Source organism: Macaca fascicularis, chromosome 5, assembly GCF_037993035.2.
Source record: "Macaca fascicularis isolate 582-1 chromosome 5, T2T-MFA8v1.1".
NCBI lineage: Eukaryota > Metazoa > Chordata > Mammalia > Primates > Cercopithecidae > Macaca > Macaca fascicularis.
The window spans coordinates 72,055,536-72,077,323 of NC_088379.1; the positions used below are offsets into that span (position 1 = coordinate 72,055,536).

Sequence of the window (21,788 nt, forward strand, 5' to 3'; positions counted from 1 at the left end):
CATTTTGCATGTATAATTTGACTGCATATAAGTGTCAACAATAATGTACAATATACTTTTAAATTATAAATAGAGATGAGGGGTTATAGTTGAAAAGAAATATTTTATAGTTCCAAGCTAACGATATTATTATACCAACTCTATCCCATTTCCAATATTTGTCTTTAAATATAAGACAGTCTTAAGATAAATGAATAAGAGTTTTTGCATTGTTACTTTGGTAATTTGTACAAATCTCTTCTTTATTTGTCTAATCAATCTTATTTTTATTTTGAAAATTGCAGGTCAGGGTCACATGAGCTAGTGATTATAACTGCAATTGGATTGAACAATTAATCACAGAACCCTTTAGGAGAGTCTCTAATCTGTGCAAGCAGAGAAATGTATATCATTTCTCTGGTATAGCATATACCTCCTAAATCGAATAAGTAGAATCTATCAGGACAACCATTTTAAAGTAGAGAGCACAATTTGAGGTAGATATCAAGCAGAAATGACTGTTGGATTATGGTTGATATGGTTGGGATCTGTGTCCTTGCCAAAATCTCCTGTCAAATTGTAACCCCTAATGCTGGAGGTGGGGCCTAGTGGGAGGTGACTGAATCATGGGGCCAGATTTCTTATGAATATTTTAGCACCATCCCCCTTCAGCCCTGTTTGTGTTACAGCTCCACAGAGCTGTCCTCCAGTCCACAGAATGGTAGGTCCACTGATGGCTTGCACCATGCACCTGGAAAAGCTGTAGACGGTCAATACCAGCTCATGAAGGGCTGTGCCCTGCAAAGTCATAGGGTGGAGCTGCCTAAGACCATGGGAACTCGTATCTTGCATCAGTGTGACCCGGACGTGAGACATGGAGGCAAAGGAGATCATTTTGGAACTTTAAGGTGTAATGACTACCCAATTGAATTTTGGACCTGCATGGGGATTGTAGCCCCTTCATTTTGGCCAATTTCTTCCATTTGGAATGGCTGTACTTATCTAGTGCCTCTATCCCCATTATATCTAGTAAGTAACTAACTTGCTTTTGAGTTTACAGCCTCATAGGCAGAAGGGACTTGCCTTGTCTCAGATGAGAGTTTGGACTGTGGACTTTTGAGTTAATGCTTGCTACAATGAATTAAGACTTTGGGGAACTGTTGGAAAGGCGTGATTGGTTGGCTGTGTCTCTACCCAAATCTCATCTTGTAGCTGTCATAATTCTCATGTGTTGTGGGAGGGACCTGGTGGGAGATAACTGAATCATGGGGGCAGTTTCCCCTATATTGTTCTCATGGTAGTGACTAAGTCGCATGAGATCTGATGATTTTATAAGGAGTTTTCCTTTTTGCTTGGCTCTTTCTTTTTCTTTCTTTCTTTCTTTCTTTCTTTCTTTCTTTTTTTTTTTTTTTGAGATGGAGTCTCGCTCTGTTGCCCAGGCTGGAGTACAGTGGCACAATCTTGGCTCACTGCAAGCCCCGCCCTCCTGGGTTCATGCCATTCTTCTGCCTCAGCCTCCCAAGAAGCTGGGACTACAGGTGCCTGCCACCACACCTGGCTAATTTTTCTGTATTTTTATTAGAGATGGGGTTTCACCACATTAGCCAGGATGGCCTTGATCTCCTGACCTCGTGATCCACCCACCTCGGCCTCCCAAAGTGCTGGGATTATAGGCGTGAGCCTCTGCGCAAGGTCTTGGCTCTTTCATTGTCTCTTGTCTGCCAGCACATACGATATGCCTTTCACTTTCTGCCATGATTGTGAGCCCTCCCCAGCCATGTGGAACTGTGAGTCCATTAAACCTCCTTTCCTTTATAAATTACTCAGTCTCAGGTTTGTCTTTATTAGCAGAGTGAGAAAAAACTAATACAGTGAGCAAGGTGGACAGGAGCTTCACTGAGGGACAGAATGGCTCTCAGGAGACCCAAAGTGGGTAGCTTCTCTCCACAGGCAGGTCATCCTGATGAGTGTTCAGCTCTCAGTAGAGAGGAGACTGTTAGTGGGTAACTCCCTTCTGCAGGCAGGTCATCCCAACATCTGTTCAAGTATGGCTGAGTCTGGGGTTTTTATGGGCTCAGAAGGGTGGAAGTGCATGCCAACTGGTCCATGGGCAGCCATGGGAGGGCTTGAGAAAAAGGACCATAAGTTCTCACTCCAGGTCACAGATTCTACTCAGAACTGGCAGTCCAGCCCCCCGGCTTCAGGCCATCCCTTCCTTGAAAGTGGGGTTTAAGCTGGGGACCCAGTCCTTTCAGCCCAAGAACCTGTCTGCCTCCTGCCTTCAACATGCCATCCATGGTGCCCAGGCTTTTCATGCCTAGGGAGGTCTGCAGGCCTGTGTCAAGCTACCCTCAGCCCTTTGAACCTGGGCTTCCATTGCTGAGCTTGTCAGTGTTCAAAGTTTCAGAGAGGGTTGAGGTGGTGGAGCGGGGCTGGGATGTAAGCACCACCCAAAGCACATGCACACCCAGTCGGGATGCAACAGTGACCATGCTCGGCTTCAACTTTGCTCTGAAATTGGAGCAGGCACCAGGAGCAGGGAGAGGACAGGGAGTAGGATCAGTCACTTCTGAGCCTGCAGTGGCAGTGGGGGCTTCCTGGGTCCCTGAGAACTCAGGGATGGCTGGGTCCAGAGCTGCCTGCTAGGAAGCCACGGCTGCACCTAGGAGTACAGGGTTCCTGTCCCTTTAACTCAGTAGGGGGCACCTGTTCCTGGTCCCTGAGTGCTCAGCAGAGCATGCCGCCCTAGTCGTGCCTCCCCTGCTGCAGCTGGCATCCCCTCAGCGGCTGCTCCAGACAGGTCATCACCACCATCACTTGTAACTACAAATGGGAGCCACTGCACCTGGCCATTTATTAGCTTCCAAATCCGTTTATCAGTCAGTTTTTTGTCTTGTTTGATTTTACATTGATTTTACTTTTTATATGACTACCTATGGTACTTTATAAATTGTTCTAATTCCTCTTCTTCTTATATTCATGGTCCTTTGAAGTGTGGCTCCTCAGTCAAGGGACATAATCTATTTCTGCTCTCCTAAATTGAATTTGCTATGTGACTTGCTTTGGCTACTGGGACATCAGCAAACATGACAGTAACATGCTGAATGAAGAGAGAGACCTGTGACCATCACCCTAGAGACATCAGGGCAATTTTCAAAAACATGAGTGAGTCTCCTCCTCTGCAAAACCAACCAGCCTGTTAACTATAAAACATTCAGCCTCAGCTAAGTCAGTGGACATCAACTAACTCTCAAAACTACAATGAATATTTCTTGTTTTAAGTCACTAAGTTTTGGAGTAGATCATTATACTGTCTTATCCATGACCCTAAAGTAGTACTCGTTCTCAAATCATATTGGGATCATGCATGAGGAACTGAATTCTACTGAAGTCACCAACTTCTATTAGTAGGACTCTATCTTCCAAGTTTAGTAGGAATATTCTACTATGGATTAATGTGTCTAAAGCAATGCATTGATTTATAATTCATATCTATTTCTCATGATGAGCAATGATGTCATAAGCATCCAGCTCAGTCCGTTTGTGATGCTATAACAAAATACCTGAGATGGGATAATTTATAAAGAATGGAAATTTACTTTCTCACAGTTCTGGAGGTTGAGAAGCCCATGATCAGGGGCTGGCAGATTTAGTGTCTGGTGAGGGCTGCTCTCTGTTTCCTGCTGTGTCCTCACATGGCAAAACGCATAAAAGCAAAAAGGACCTAGCTAGTTTCTTCCAGCCCTCTTATAAGGTCATTAATCCATTCATTAGGGCAGCACCCTCATGGCACAATCATCTCGTAAAGGTCTACCTCTTAATACTAATACAGTTGTACTGAGGATTAAATTTCCATATGAATTTTGGCAGGGATACAAACATTCAAACCATAGTAGCATCCAAGCAGTTAATCAATATAGAAACCTCAGAGGCATTTCTGCCCCTTTCCCTGTATCTATTCATTGAAATGTCATGTCTCTTCAAAATACTTATCAGATCCTCACATTGCCAGGACACACTCCTGATTTCCCCATCATCTTTTATCTGAACTGCTGAAAAGTCTCCTTCTGCCAATCTCTTCTCCAATCAGTTCATCACCTACACTAACACCAGAAATATGTTTCTCATATCTAGAACTGATAATGTTATGATGTAACACCCAACTGACCTGGGGAAAAATAATTTAAAATATTTCATGTTTTTATCCAGGATAAAACACAAACTCCTTGGTATGGGATACAGAATCCATCACAATCTGCCTCATTACATCTCTCTAGTCTTTTCCTCCAGAACCGCTCCCCTTTTACTGTGCATCCAGCACATTTCCTTAAAAATACCTTCACATATTTATGTTTTGTCTTATTTTTCTTCCTTTTCATGGGATTTGCTTATCATTTCTCCTTTTTCTCTAATAAAGCACAGATGCATCCTTCAGGATCTATGCTGTCACCTTCACTGTCAGTACCTTAGAAATCATTGAATGAGTTTCCATTATGTGTCAAGCACAGACCCGATGGCTCAGGGAAAAATAATAAATAAGACACTCTGTGCCCTCACAGAGCATACAGATAAGGGAAAGGAACATGTATGCCACAAAATAAAATCCAGTGTCTTAGGTGTGTAATAACTGAGGCAAGCACAGGGGGCATTTGGAAAACTGACACATGCACATATGTCCACCCTATCACACAGTCAGGGAAAACTTAATAGAGAAACTAATACAGAGGAGGGCCTTGAAATGTTGGTGGAAACCTATCAATTAGACAAGAAGGGATAAGAGATTCTCAGGAGAGGAAATAGCCTATACAGAAAACATGTGCAGAAATGTCAGACCTAATGAGTTTTAATTTATTAAGTAATTAATACTGTTGAAAACATGAGAAAATATACTGCATTAGTTAAAACCGAAAAGTTGACCTTGGAATATTTGGTATTTATAAAATTAAAAGGCATGTCCACATATCAGCTTTGAGAACAAGAAACATTTTGAAAATCATTGATAAATATTTATTTAAAAGCTGGAGGATTAAATTTGTATTTAGATTATGATGCAGTAAATGTTACCTTTAATTTTTATTTTGTATGACTATTTACAAAAATCTTTAACTGAAACAGGTAGCATCAATTTTAAAACACATAATTTTAACACATATTTAAAAAACTAAACGAGGTTAATATAAAATGACTTAAGAATAATAAAATATTACTTTTCAGGGGAAAAAAATCTGTCAATATGATTTAGGTTAAGACATGTTAATGTAAAAAAAAAATAGAATAGTACAAAAAGAAGGTCCCAGTAGAAAAGTTAGGGTTATCTGGTAATTTCTAAATCTAAATTGGTATTCAACTAGTCCTCCACTAGTTGAATCACTATAAATACTCATTTATTGAAGCCATTGTATTTTGGTTTACAAACATTTCTCTGAGAAATATTTCACATTTTGGTTTATAAATGAGACTTGCTTTATCTCCAGATTACTCGCATACTTAATTTTACCCCTGCTTTTTGAACAGGCACTGCATTACAAAATACACAGGTACAACCATCATTGCTTTCATCAAAGAATGAGCAGAGTTACTTTTTCTTTAAATAAAGAAAAACTCACCTTTAACAGAGGGTCTTTCTAGCTCAGAGTCAAGATGAATTGGTGGAGAAATGTATGAAACTTGTCCATGATGTGCCTGCCCTGTGGACCCAAAAAAGAATTGTTAAGAAGACATCATTCGTATGTCTTTTCCCTTTATAAATTGTTTTTATATTACATTATCTTACTCTAAACTCAATTAATAGCCTACATTAAAAAGTGTAGATATATCTGCCCAAACATAAAAACAATGTGTCATCCAAACATCACCCAATTAAAGTAGTGCTTCTCCAACAATCTGAGTTATGTTTCTTCTTTTTCTGTTGTCGTGAAATTACAAATGTGTTATGGAGTGGTAACTTTAAAAACACAATAAAAATGAGTTATAAGAAAAAAAAAACTCAAAGCGAAGACATATAAAACAAAAGTCCTTTTTTTGTTGTTAGATTAAATAAATATTAAGTGGTATATTTATTTGCTGTAAATATTTCTTTCTTATTTATTTATTTATTTATTTATTTATTTATTTATTTATTTAGAGATGGAATCTAGCTCTGTTGCCCAGGCTGGAGTGCAGTGGCGTGATCTCAGCTCACTGCAACCTCCGCCTCCCGGGTTCAAGCAATTCTCCTGCCTCAGCTTCTTGAGTAGCTGGGATTACAGATGCATGCCACCACACCCACATAATTTTTTTTTTTATATTTGTAGTAGAGACAGGATTTCACCATGTTGGCTAGGCTGGTCTTGAACTCCTGACTTCGTGATCCACCTGCCTTTGCCTCCCAAAGTGCTGGGATTACAGGCTTCAGCCACTGCGCCCAGCCTGCTGTAAATATTTCTAAACTCTCTCAATTTCTGCACCTACCTCAATAAAGATCAGTAATAAACAGTCTGGAGACTGGCACCCAATGTACAAATAACACTTTGAGAAACATTTATTTAGATCACTTTACAATTATGATTAATTTATATTTTACCTTTAAGATTCATCTCCACTACTTGAATACAAAAGTGTTCCTATCTGTATTTAATAATAAAAAAAAAAAAAACACCCACAATTTAAAAGGGAAGTAGATGGATTAATTCTGTGTTCCTTGCAAAACATTTTATTAACTAACACACAAATTTGTAATACACTTTCTATTTCATGAGATGAAAGCATTAAAGTGAATTTTAAGGTTAAGATGCTGATTTGAAAAATTGTTAGCTTAAATATAAAAGAATTCTCTAATTCTCAAAGTAGCCATAGTTTGTATACTGATAATAATAAGCAACTAGGATTTTGAGGCAAGAAAGCATAATTACAGAGTCAGTTCAATTTCTAAAGCTACTTTATATACAGAAGGTGTGACTGGGAGTGGAGGACCCACTACTTTCTTTCTACAATGGGAATATGCAGTTATATATTTCATACATCTACTATAGCAATTTACAGGGTTGTTAATCTCTTTTCCTAAACAAGTAAAGTTAATGATACATAGATTATGATAACAGTTGGAGTAACCTTCCCATTTCAAGTAATATTCGACTTGTAATAAACTCTGCTGATTCCTCTTATGAGGCACATTTCAAATAATTAATATGGCTCCCTGTTGATAGTAGCTGCCGTTGCTCCCAGCATTTTTCCGGCTAACAGCAGAGACGGTGGAGAGACTGTAATATACAGAGTCCCGCATAATGGTAACTAAGAATATTGCACATTCACTGGCCATGTTTCAGTGGAATACTAAAAACATTATTATAAAAGAATAAGACACCAATTGTGTACTGTTAGCAGTCCATGTTCAATACTGTTTATTAAGAACTTAGGATAATCTTAATTATAAAACCACCTCTTGACCTATGTAACATATTGGTTGCAAAGACATTTCTATTCTTCAGGCCCTGTGTCATTACATATAGATTGGTTTGAAACTTTGTAGGTCTTGTAAATACAAATAATACGTTGCTTTCTTTATATTGGCTCAAAATAACCTTAGCATATAGAATAATATTGATTTTCTGTTTAATACTGGAACATAGCTTTCGTCACCTAAGACAGTAACCACAAAACACTCACACATACCTAATCTCCTTTCATCCAACCCCCATCACTATGTACTTTGTTAAAATACGAGCATTTTTAAACCAAAGAATAGTGGCAATAGAGAAAAGGGAGGCTGGCTTGCAAATTAGTTTGATTATATTTACTCTAGGTAAAATGATACATTTGTATGGAGATTTATATATAGAGAGAGAGACACACATACATTCATATATGTATCTTAATTAAGCATAATTCACACACTACAAGCACCCATTTAAGGTATACAATTCAACATTTTTTTTTTTTTGAGACGGAGTCTCGCTCTGTGGCCGAGGCTGGAGTGCAGTGAGTGGCATGATCTCAGCTCACTTCAAGCTCCGCCTCCCGGGTTCCCGCCGTTCTCCTGCCTCAGCCTCCCGAGTAGCTGGGACTACAAGCGCCCGCTACCTCGCCGGGCTAGTTTTTTGTATTTTTAGTAGAGACGGGGTTTTCCCGTGTTAGCCAGGATGGTCTCGATCGCCTGACCTTGTGATCTGCCCATCTCGGCCTCCCAAAGTGCTGGGATTACAGGCTTGAGCCACCGCGCCCGGCCAACAGTTTTTAATATATTCACAGTTATGCAAACACCACGACCAATTTTAGAACATTTTCATCAAAACCAAAAGAAATCTGAAGTTCATTAGCACTCACTCCTCATTTCCTCCCAAGCCATCTCAGCTCTAGGCAGCCACTCATCTACCTTCTGTCTCTGTAGATTTGCCTATTCTGGACTTTTCATATAAATGAAATTATAAAATATATATTTGTATATTTTGTGATCAGCTTCTTTTACTCAACATAATTCAAAGAAGCTCATCCATTGTTGTAGCACAAAGCAGTACTTTACTTCTTTTTCCTAAATAATAGTCTATTGCATAGACATACTACATTTAATTTATCCATACATCAATTGATGAACATTTAGAATCATTTCCACTTCTTGACTATTGTGAACAATGCTGCTTTGAGCCTTCATGTGCAAATTTTTATGTGCATTTTTCTTGGATATATTCCCATGAGTGGATTACTGTGTCATATGGTAATGTTATATGTAAACTTTTGAGAAACTGTCAGACTGATATCCAAAGAGGCTGCACTATCTTACTTTTCGATAACAGGATATAAAGGTCCCAATGACATGGAGACATTTTGAGGTTTTTTTGTTGTTGTTGTTGTTGTTGCTGTTTGTTTGTTTGTTTTTAAGGTGATAGTATAGTTAAGTCAGCTTTGACCAGATTTTGAAATGATTAATATTATGATGACTGTAAAATCTGGGAAAGGACCAATCTCCCTGAGTATAGAAAGATAAATCAGAGAATTTGAGCCAGAAATTATGTCCCCATTGAGAGGGTAGAAGGAGAAAAATGATCTAATGAACAGAGAAACACACACAAAAAAACTTTTGTTCTGAAATGAAAACGCGGACTCTCCACTGTCAGGTATGCCAGATAAGTAAAAATTTCAAGGGCCTGCTCAATAAAGCCCAGTGCTGTAGCAAAAATCAAAAGGCCATTATGGATTCTGGAAAAGCCTTTATTTTTCTATCTTCAATCTCTTTTTCAACTTTCATTTAATTTCTATTTTATTGAGAAACCCTGTGCAATTTCTACTAAAGTTCAAATAGAAAAAGGACTTGACCAGCATTTGGTACAGGAAAATGCTCTTCTCTCTTTCTACTGTCAATACTTTCCCTGTACATCTGAGCATAGAAATACTTTATAGAACTATGGAACTAGGACGGAAAAAGACATTTGATAGCTTATATTCCAGAATCCACATTTTAGAATGAGAAAACTGACATCTTGAGAAGTTGGAGACTTTTCAAAAGTGAAGTCAAGATGGTGGTTGTCAAGAGTGATGTCAGAGGCCGGTTAGAAAGTGGATGCTTTACAGCTAGCCTGCAGAAAACTGCCAATAATCCTCATCCTCTTACCTCTCAAGCCTCACTTAGAATGACATTATTTTCAAGGTGTGTGGGGCATAATGCTTCATGTGTGTTGAGACATTAAAAATATTGAGAGCTATTTATTTATGAAAATATGTACATTTTTCCCCATAAGGCTAGGTTTACAAACTAGAGGCAGTTTAATTTAATGGGTAAGATCACGGCTTCAGAAGCAGGAAGTCTGTGTTGTTACCCAGATTTTGCCACTTATTAGTCATATAACCCAACTAGTTAAGTAACTATCAAGTTGCTTCACTTCTATGAGTCTTAGTTTCCTCATTTGTTTATTGAGGATTATAACAGCACTGACCTCATAGGGGCATTCTGAAGAGTAGAAGAATTTATACATAGGTAGTAATTAAAACAGTGCTTAGTACACTGAAAAGTACTTATTAATTTTTAGCTATTATTATTACTAGAAGTTCGTTCTTTTGTTCATTAATTCTTGAGGCACAGGTGCCTTTCTAGGTGTTTGGCATACATACAACACCATAATAAATGAGAGTCCATATTCTTATGTAGAGTGAAAAGAAAGCAAGCAGTAAACATAATAAATATATGAATTATATCATATGTGCAAGATGCTAAGGACAATGGGAGCAACCTAGGTTAAAGGGTATCTGGAGTGGGACGAGCAGTTAGCAATTTTCAATAGGGTGCTCAAGGAAGGCCTAATTTAATTTCCATGAACAGCACTTACAGAGTTTAAGAGATGACAAGAGGTAATATCTGACTTTTATGAGAAACTCTAAAAGGATAAATGCACAGAAAAAGGCTCAAACCTAATTTTAATAAGTAAGACTTAAAGAACTACATATGCTGCTATCAGATGCTTTTCCTCTAACCCATTTATTTCAAATTTTTTGCATATTTATAGAAATATTAATACTGTCACCACTGACCAATGGATAAAAGAAGATATCAATAAACCATGAAGATATGCAATTGGGAAAATAACCACAACTTTCTTCTAAAAGGAAAACCACATTTTACTACCATAAAATCCTCATTGATTTCTACAGTTATACCATTTTTTCAACTCAACTTTTTGCCATTTACTATACAGTACTGTAAACAAGTTGAATAGCTGATGGTCTTCCAGGCAGATTTTATGCCTTTTTTGTTGTTGTTGTTTGCTTTACATTTTTCAACTGTTGATCATGATTATTTTACTCTAGAGATATGACATTCCTGCCCTTTAAAGACAATAAAATGGATGCCACATTTTTACTCCTGAGATTTTTAATAATATTATCATTTTGCTTTTATAACGTTTTGGATGTTAGTAAGTTATATCTTTCTGCTCTACTACAATAATAACTCCACGTGAGGAAGAGGGAACCCACACCATACTACATTTAAAAATGGCATGTGGGATTTTTCTAAGTTTTTAAAACACTCTGAAAGTAGCTCTGATCCTCCAAAAGAAAAAAAAAAAAAAAACAGAAAGCAAGCCTGATTTCTTGTTGGAAATAATCTCTACTGCTGAAACAAAACAAAACAAAACATAGGTCAATGTGTTGTTTGTGTTGATGGAAAACTGGACATGCCTAGCATTATAACAGCTTGAAATTTTTTTTTTTTTCTTCAAGTCCCACTCTGATTATACCCATCTGCATTTATAAAGTTGGCTCTCAGGAGATGATGTAAACACCAGTCAAAAGTCATCATCAACCAAAAACTGTGTAAAGTCAATTTGATACCTATCCTTTTATTCTGGTTTCTTTTTTTCCCCCTTCATCTTAATAATCCTACAGATTTGCAGTGAATTTAGTAAAGTATGAGGTAGCAGAGAAACAACTACATGCTTGATTTATCCTGGACATAAAGTCATTGATGGAGGTGCAAAGGTTACTGATGGGCCTCTCCCTAGTGGATATTACTTGTTGCACAGAAAACACGGAGTACTTTGAAGCCAGGTAACTTTGTGTTTGTCTGTGTATTTCATTTGGCACCTGCTCCCACTCTGTGGTCGGTATTAAGGATACCATATGAACACTATTCCTCTACTGACAGATTTCAGTCTAGGTGCAGGACTAAGCAATTACAGGAAAGTCTGATACGTACCTTGATAAGAGGAGAGAGAGAAGAGCATAGCAGTGGCACCTAACTGAGGTAAGTAATGGACAATCAGTACCTGGAGAAAGCTGAGATCTGAGGGAAGAGCATGTCGTAGTCCAGTGAAAGACTGGGGCAGTGTATGCGAGGCAGGAGCAACATTTTGAGTGGATGTCTACAGATCACAGAAGTGAGAGATAAGGGACAAGAACCCACATGCCAAAAAGATGACCAAGAAATAATTAAAACTTCAGATATGTACTCATAAAATAAGAAAAAAAGAAGTACACGCTTATCATCCGGCTTTAATAATCAATTCTGGGCTATATTGTTTCATCTTCTTCCTATGCTGCTTTCCCCATCCCAGAATATTCTGAAGCAAATCCAGGACATACAATTTCATCTATAAATTATTTGAAAATGCATCTGCAAAACACAGGAGGTTCTTTTTTTTTTTTTTGAGACTGAGTCTCGCTCTGTCGCCCAGGCTGGAGTGCAGTGGCACGACTTGGCTCATTGCAACCTTCGCCTCCCAGGTTCATGTCATTCTCCTGCCTCAGCCTCCCGAGTAGCTGGGACTATAGATGCACACCACCACGCCCAGTTAATTTTTGTATTTTTAGTAGAGATAGGGTTTCACTATGTTGGTCAGGCTGGTCTCGAACTCCTGACCTCTTGATCTGCCCGCCTTGGCCTCCCAAAGTGCTGGGATTAAAGACATGAGCCACCATGCCCAGCCTAGGGGCTTCTTTATACCATTATGACACCCCCAAATTAAGAAAATACATTTTGAAAATGAATTTAGTGTGAAATTTAATATAGCAATTGTTAGCAAGAAATCAACTAATCCGAAAGGGATGAAAATCTTTTAGCCTGAAGAACATCACTTGGTCCTAATGTTGAAACTACATTGTAGCAGGATGAACTGCAGACAAAACTCCCCAGACACTGAGTTAAAGAAGGAAGGGGTTTATTTGGCCGGGAGCATTGGCAAGTCTCCTGTCTCAAGAGCCGAGCTGCTGGAGTGAGCAATTCCTGTCCCTTTTAAGGGCTCACAACTCTAAGGGGGTGTGTGTGAGAGGGTAGTGATTGACAGAGCAAGCAGGGGGTACGTGACTGGGGGCTGCATGCACCGGTAATCAGAACAAAACAGAACAGGACAGGGATCTTTACCATGACTTTCCATATAATGTCTAGAATCTACAGATAACATAAACCATTAGGTCAGGGGTCAATCTTTAACTACCAGGCTTAGGTCAGGCAGGCCCAGGCCTGGTTTCAGGTCTGGTTCCTTGGTTTCGGGTCTGGTTCTTAGGTGCCGGGCTACCTGCCTTTAGTTTAACTTCTCTTTCTCTTTCTGATTATAAAACAATATAAAACAATCTGAGAGGATCTGTCTCACTTCTCTCACATTGGCGTGAGAAATGCTTTAAATTTATGATAAATTTCAACTACTCACAGATACACAGGGAAATCTATTTTATAAAACCATACAGATGCCTTTCTTTCATAAACATGAAAAATAGACTTGGCGGTTAAATGACAAATGTTAATTTTGAAAGCACCATTAAAAAATATATTCCATGAAGTCTCAAAGATCTACTGTAGCAAGCATTACTACAAAAAACTTAAAAAAAAAAAAAAAAGAAAAGAAAAGAAAAAAAAAATTAGAGCAATTAATTTTTGCAAAGATTGAGCAAAATAACACCTCAACACAAATAACAGCAAAAGAGAAAAAAATGTGAATGAGCTTTCACTAATTCCCTCATTACTAAATTATTCATTTGGACAATATGTAATGTGTGCCTACTATGTGATTGATACTAAGTACTGAAAATAAACTGGTGAACCCGTAACTCTTGAAACTTATAATCAAAAATATAAAATGATTGATTTCAATTGAGAAATCCATTTCCTAAAGGAAAGGAAACCCAATCAATATGGGTGTGACTCACAGTAGGTATTTAAAAATGCTTATTTTTATTACTTCTTGTTTATAAGAAAGACAAAAATAATCTTGATAACTGAGAAGTAAAATCTCTTTGGGGTGACTCAGGAAAGACTGGTAGAGGAACAAATACAAAGCAGACACTGTGACTATGAAAGACAAAATTATCTGTCACATTTAAACTCGCAATTCTCATGTGATATTTGAAAATATGATTCATCATATTATATAGTGCTTTTGATAAAACAGAAAAAGATGAGGCATTTCCTGTGACATTTTATTTATGCCAAAATTTAGATAAAGGGCATAATTTATGAATTTCTTGAATCTGTATTTTTACTTATAAATCAATTCACCTATCAAAACTTTACATTAAAAGAAAGTACCAATTATTTAACCCTTTTCAACATGTAGCCTAAATAACAAATTCCAAGAAAACAAAAATGATGACATTGGCTCTATACTCAAATTCTGTTGGGAAAATTTATTTAATACTTATAATTTTGTATGCTCCAGGTAGTGTATATTAAATAAAACAATACTAATAGCAAATATGCATTTATAATAGATGTATTACATACAAATACTTGCTATTTATATTAGCAGGTGTGTGTAATATAACTTACATATTTTATTTATATACACTATATATCTTTTGTTTATATATAAATATAAATACACACACACAAACATACACACACACAACTTGGTTATCCACAAATTCTTCTAGAATTTCTAAAATATTTTAACATTCGCTATATTTTTAAAGACAATGAAACCAAAACATCCTTTCCCTTTTCTAACCTCCCTTTATTGGAAGAGTAACCTAAATGAAAACATTCAGTGATGACTAAATAGGATGAATCAGATATAAAACTCCACGAGGGTTGGAAGTATCAACTGCAGCTCCTATGTGTTCTCTGTCATCCTAGGACCTACTAGAATGTCTTAGACATTGTAATAGCTCAGTGTATTTCTGGTGAAAGCACATATGAATGACATAAAAAAAAGTAAGGCAAATGTTAAAATTGCTATATTTCAAATCATAAACAAGAGAAACACTGAAATTCTGGGGAAATTTCAAAAGTTAAAACAAATTCACACTGCAACTAATTCTGTTTAATTGAGAAGTGTTGCAAATTTGATAACGATGTTAACTCTCAGTCTACCTATTTTCTAGCAGAAAACATTCATGGAGTTCTTAAAAAGGCCTCCACCAAATGAAGGGTATAACAATTCACCAAACAGTGATTTTAACCCAGTGCCCTTATATAAAGTAGCTATTTAAACATACTCCCCTAACGTACTTTTCTCAGTTTTATTTTTCCAAAATAACATAATTACTAGGTAGGGGGCAATTGTATCATTATAGTAAACTATAATATGAAAAACTTGGATTAATTGGCACCATATTTCTATTATTCATCTATTTAATAGAACTGAAAATAGTTGCTGGTATAAAGAAAATATTGAAATTATGTGTTTAGGATAAAGGGTTATGGTGCTAGAAAAATAATATTAGAATTATTTCAAAGGAGAACTAGCAGGAGAAAATTTGCCTCTAGAACCACAGAAGCAAACAGCAAAACCATAAACCAGGGAAGTCACAACAAAGAGGTTTGTTCCCTAGAGGACAGATCCAGGAAGTTGGCCTGCTGTGCTTATGTTTTTAAAGTTCTGCTTTAAATCCTATCTTGGCATGCTAAGAAAAACATAATGTGGTAAGTTTTCTTTTCCTCCCTGCTGATAGATCAGAAAACATTCAGTAGCACTAACTCAAAAAGCAGAATAAGAAAGCATGTTAAAGGCACAGGTGACAGACCCGGCACAGTGGCTCACGCCTGTAATCCCAGCACTTTGGGAGGCTAAGGAGGGCGGATCATGAGGTCAGGAGATCAAAACACAGTGAAACCTCGTCTCTACTAAAAATACAAAAAATTAGCCGGGCATGGTGGCACGCGCCTATAGCCCCAGCTACTGGGGAGGCTGAGGCAGGAGAATTGCTTGATTCTGAGAGGTGGAGGTTGCAGCGAGCCGAGATTGTGCCACTGCACTCCAGCCTGGGTGACAGAATGAGACTCCGTCTCGAAAAACTAAACTAAACTAAACTAAAATAAAATAATGAAAAAATAAAAGGCACAGGAAACAAAGTTAATAGGTGGATTGCAGCAAAATGCTAACACCTCTCCCCAACCCCTCCCCCCAAGGAAGGCTCTACGATACAAAATGTAGTAGCTGGAATTTGACTGAAAAAATGTTATCAATGATGAAGTGTGACAATATAGATCTCAAAGTAAAAGCTATTTATCATGTATTACTCTCAAATAATGGCCAATAGGCATTCTCCGTATCAGCTCTTGAGTCAGTAGACCTTAAAGAAGGCATATCTATAAGGGAATTAGAATGAGGTCTTTCAATACCAGAGTCATAATAAACTAAGTGTAGCTCAACTTAGTTGAGAGAAGACTGAAAAATTTTAAATATGTCCATTACGGCTCCAGTGTTCAAAGAGTTCTTTACACCTATAATGATATGGTTAAGCAAACTGATGAAGAATCAGAGGAGGAGGTTTTTAGCAGAATATCGATAAACATTGTGTGTCCAATTAACTGTTCTTATAAAGAAAAGAGGCAAGGAGACTCTTATTTTCCTTATAATTAGTTCAGAATCTCCTCTTCCTTTTCATTAATCCAAGTGATCTATGAGAGGATCTGCCAGGAAGATGGCCCAGCAGGACTTGACAACATGTCAGTTAGCTGATTGAGATCAATATATGCCCCCAAAGACCCGAATGCAGGAAGTTCCCTGCAAATGTATTGCAAGGCTTATAAAAATGGGATCAGAATGACCTAAGTATAAAGAGACCAGATTGGAACATAGAGAAATTTAAAAATATGGATATTCTCCCAGGATGATGACAGTGAATTTTACCACCTAATTCTTTTCAAGATAATTTAAAATGTATCATTGTATAGAATATAACTGCCTGTAGTGAAATTTTGACAACTCCCCTCTGTGTGCTAAAATGCTGTCACCTGGGAAATTTGAATTCTTTTTGCAAATTGTTCATTTTTGACAGATTCATCCTACTTTTATGTTTGTAGCATTAATCAAAGGAATTTGGAAAAGTCAAAATTTAGTTTTACACTCAAAGAATAGGAGGCATTATTAGCATAATTTGGGGGTACTAGGTATTTATATTACAGTTGTCTATAAAAAGTAAAAATCGTCATAGAAGGGAAAATATTTACAAAGTAACAGTAGAGAGCTTGATTGATTTTAAGATACTGTGTATTAGACTTTAGTAGAAATATCATTTCATAGTTATAACATATTTAATAGTTTTATGTTTTCTTCTTTAACAGATATCTTAATATTTCTAAAACGGTCATTCCATTTCATTATTTCAACTTAATGTAGGATTAAATGAATCACTTGGTTCCTATTATATTTCCATTTTGGTTTCCTTTACTATATAAAAAATATCATGACATTTCAAGGTAACTCTTACTAAAACAAAGAAAGAGAGAGTGAATGAGAAAGACGTCATAGTGAAAAACAAATACAGCTCTATGTCATAGATGAATAGAGCTTTCTCTCATATCACAGACGCCAAGATTAAATATTCAGAAAATGTATGTATTAAATCAGACCTGTTTACCTAACAACATGCACCAAGTAATACTCATTAAAGTTCTGTAGAACACCTGAAACGGGGAAAGGTGGAAGAGGTGACTTTAATAGAATATAAAAATTCATACTTTAGAATTTCAATATAAGCTTCAAACAAGGCTCAAATAATTTTTCCACATAACTCTTGTATGAAAAATCAAGCACAATCAATTTCAGATAATTTACTTTATGCTTAAACAAAAAAAACTTTGTCCATTTAAATGTTCACTGGGCTATGTGCTATCATTGGGGAGTTTTCATAGTTTTTGTTTAATTTGAATGTTTTAAAGATTCTCACTGATACCACTAGCAAATAGAAATAAAAATGTAAAGGAGAAAATTCTGCATATTATAGTCTTATTTTTTTCCTTCAAGGAAACAGTATCTGATAGATATATTAGCTTGCCTCATGTGGGATTAGAAGTGGTAATTCTTATTCATGAAGGATTTTTCTTTTAAAAATTATATTTTGGGGAAACAAGCAAAGCAGCAATAAAAATGACACCAAGGACATTTTTATAAAAAACAAAACACCTCTACTAGAGTAGATTTAGATAATTTTTTTATTGTGTCATAAAATTACATGCCTAATGCATCCCTTGTTTCCAGATACCATATACCATTCAATATTAATCCTGCTCAGTTTAAATTGTTTGGGGAAGGACTTACTCTCTCCAGTATCTCTAAAATCAGAGAGGTGAATCCATTACCCGGGTTTGGCCATTCAGAGGGTTTTAAAAAGTCTGTCAGAAGGCACAATCAGATTGTTCCCTGATGACCAATGAGTAGTGCTCATAGAGAGAAGGAACACTACTTCTACAAGAATATGAGCTCTATGAAAAATCAGGTTTGAAGATGCCCATGGTCATCTTGTTGACATCTGGAAGAAATCTATCTGAGAAAGCAGCCAATCATACAGAAGCAAGCAAAATTATAGTGATGGTGTGAGACAAAGGCTTTATAGCAGAATATGAACTTTTTAGGTCTGAAGCAAGCCTCATTCTTTGAAAACCCAATTACCGGAGAGATTAAATTCCTTATTTTAGTTTTGGAGAATTTGAGTTGGGTTTTCTCACTTTCAAACAAAAGCAACTTCACTGATATTGTGTGTGCAGACGTGCATATGTGTCTGGAAAGCAGAAGTGTTTTCTTCCTTTAATAAGTTTATCAACTCTTTTTCTTTGGCCATTCAAAAGTTTACTTTCATGGTTTCAATTCAACTAATTCAGCCACATATAATTCAACGGACACATCTTAATATTCTGCTTTGAGAATGAGAATATTCAGAGGGCTAGCATATGATCATTTCAAAATTATTCATTATCAGTGCTCTCCAAGTGCTCATTAATTGATAAAGGGGAGACAACTTGGAAATTTCAGACAGAAATGTCTGCAAATAAAAAAATAAACATGGTAAATCACTTCACATGCTAGTGAGAGAGAAACACTCATGTATATTTTACATATATTCGGAGAACATGAAATTAATAAAGCATTAAGGAGCATATTCATTACTGAAAATTATTTCAAAATCCAAAAAGTTTGAGGTACTGTTGTGTCTTGATAATATACTTTTGGGACATTAGGCATGAGTGAAAACCCTTAAATCCTACTGTAAACAACTTATATTATGGAATGCTGGACTTGATACTATATCCTCTTTTGGTATAGAAGGAGTAATTGACGCCTTATACCAGGAGGCGTCACAATATCCCTCATTTTTTTCTTTTTGTATTTCATTGCTAAATGATTTAAAATGTCACAGTTCAAAGTTCTACTTGTAACAAGAAACTATGGTTTCAAAGAAGCAATGCGGATTATTTCAGTTTATGCTACTACAGACCACTATCATCTTGACATGAATGTGAGAGTCTATTTTTAAAAACAGGCTGAACAATAGAGTTTATGTCCACTCTTAATTTAATTAAAAACCGTCATGCCATATAAAAATTAGTGTTTCCTATCATCAACATTTTATGTCAGGTGCTGGAGCTGTCCTCAAATAGCTTTGATGTTCTAAGAATTGTTCCTAGAAATGTTATTAATATCTCAAGAAAAACAATCACATAAACCTACCAAAAGCCATTATCCATTGCTTCTACTGTCATGATGACTTTATCAAGATGACTTTACCAAGTACCAATCACTAACCTTATTTCTGGGAAAAGCATATTTTCAGGTAGATTATCTTTACAGAAAAGCCATGACGTTTTTACCCACAGGTGTAAACTGGAAAAGCAATGCTGAATACTAATGTGCTGAACCACCTGCCACTGAACATTTGAGGAGATGCTGTACTTAGGAAGATATGTAGCTAGTAGACCTTCTCAATGATCTTTTCAACCTGATTAAATTGCAGTTAACTGTGTAGACAGCAGACTTGTTTATATAAACCAGGTACAAAGAGCAATACTGAAACTGGCTGGGGAAGTTCCAAAAAAGCCATTTGTCCTATCTGCTATAATGTGTACCTTTAAAGAAAAAAATTAAATTGTAATTCTAGAACATTGTCATCACATCATCCTGAAGATATTACACACAAAAAGGGATCATTTTCATGATAATATTTTTAGAATTATGCCTGATGGTCTGTAATTGATTCTGATACTGAGAAGGCTTTAGAGGAATTTAGTCTAAATCTACCTGTTCAGGATAACCCATTAAAAGAAATTTCCTTATTAGAAAAAGACCAGAAATGTCTAACAAGTATCTTCAGTGATGTTCTAGAATAATTCCAGAAGAGCTTCCCTATCAAAACAACTTGGCAGACGTTAACTTTTTTAAGACAGCACTTGCACTGAGGTTAGGAATATCATTGGCAGTATCGTTGTCTAAATGCCACTCTGCTTTTTATCAAGAAACAGTTAACCTAACAGAAGATTGTACAGACTAGAATGGACCCTCTACAATAGACTCATGAAAATTATTAGCTAATGGATTGTGCCAAGTTTTCTCAGTGTTCAAAGTGTCACTCAATGCTCCAAAACAGCAGTCATTCCTCCTGAATTTCATGACGATAACTCAGGTTCTGCCTTAAGTGTACTATTCGGAGAATTTTAAAAATATTATATATGTATATCTTCATAGCTATATTTGTATATCTGTATCTATATATCTCATATATACAATATATACATACATTATTTTTCCTGTTTCTGTTTCATTTCTTTGCTCATTGTTACAGATGGTTAAGAAGGTTTCTTTTTGCTAGACCTTACAAGGATAAGCTAAGTAAATTTCACTAATTCTAATCAAAGTCACATGTCCCAGTACACAAGAGGTTCAATGATAAGGCAGGGTCGTGCCATGGCATTGAACACAAGTTCGAGAGATGCAAAACCTGTGTACTAATTTTAGTTACATAACCCGTGAAGTCTGTGGCCTGGATATATTAATCTCTTAGCTTCAGTTTCTTCATCTATAAAAGCAAACAATCCCTTTTCATAGGATTGTGGTAAGGATGTTTTTCTAAAATCATATATATGAAGCAGAGTACTTGTCACATAACAAGCACCCAAATGTTGAACTATTGTCATCATCATTGCCTGTATCATCGCTGTGTCACAGTTGCTACCTCTGAGACAAACAAGATAATACCAGTATGGTTAATCAAATCCCTTCTGAGACATTTAGCTTGGTGAATAAGAAGCTGGTATTTAAAGAGCATATTGTTGCCTGAAGTTCAAAACACTATCTTAAACTGAGGCACTCTGGGCAAGTTGGTTAGCCTCTTGGGGGTTCTGCATCCCTATCTGTAACATAGGGCTATTGATAGATATTTCATAGAGTAGGGGTCAGCAAACCATGGTCTGCAGACAAAAGCTGGCCATGGCCTGAGTATGTGTGGTCTGTCACAGAAGAATGCTTCCTCTATTTTTAAAAGTTTAGAAGAAAAAATATTAGAAGTAGTTATAGAAAGAGAAAAAGGAGGAGGAGCAGCTACAGCAGAAGTACTTCCAACACTAGCAGCAATAGGGATCATATGTAGACTGCAAAACCTAAAATATTGACTATCTGGTCTTTTACAGAAGAAGTTTGCTAGTCCATCTCATATAATCATTGTGAATGGTAAAGGAACTAATATGTGAAATATGCTAAGCAGATAACCTGGCATAATTGTAGTTATTGTAGTTATCATTCTTGCTACTAAACTTGTCAGCAGTCCTCTAAAGACCATAGTAAAGGATGCACCATAAAAAATCATTTTGGACCACATTTAACTGCTGATAATGGGTATTTTATATATATAGTATATATGTTATATATAAATACATATTTATTATATAAAATATTCTAAACTCATTAGAAAAAGCCTTCTGAAAAGAGTTCTAGCCAGGTGCCAAGGCTCACAACTATAATCCCAGCACTTTGGGAGGCTGAGGCTGGTGGATCACTAGAGGTCAGGCATTCAAGACCAGCCTGGCCATGGCAAAACCCCATCTCTACTACAAACGTAAAAAAATAGCTGTGCATAGTGGCGTGCATCTGTAATCCCAGCCACTTGGGAGGCTAACACAGAAGAATCCCTGGAACCCA

General features: G+C 36.6%; 1 protein-coding gene across 50 annotated transcripts in view; it reads right to left on the bottom strand.

Annotated features, from left to right (window-relative positions):
• Window positions 1-21,788, bottom strand: part of ADGRL3 (adhesion G protein-coupled receptor L3) — an 857,692-nt gene that overhangs the window by 253,921 nt on the left and 581,983 nt on the right. For all 50 annotated transcript variants that reach the window (XM_074039933.1, XM_074039928.1, XM_065545138.2 and 47 more), the window contains one exon: window positions 5,586-5,666. In XM_074039933.1, the coding sequence (XP_073896034.1) occupies window positions 5,586-5,666 (81 nt within the window). The remainder of the gene's footprint in view (window positions 1-5,585; window positions 5,667-21,788) is intronic.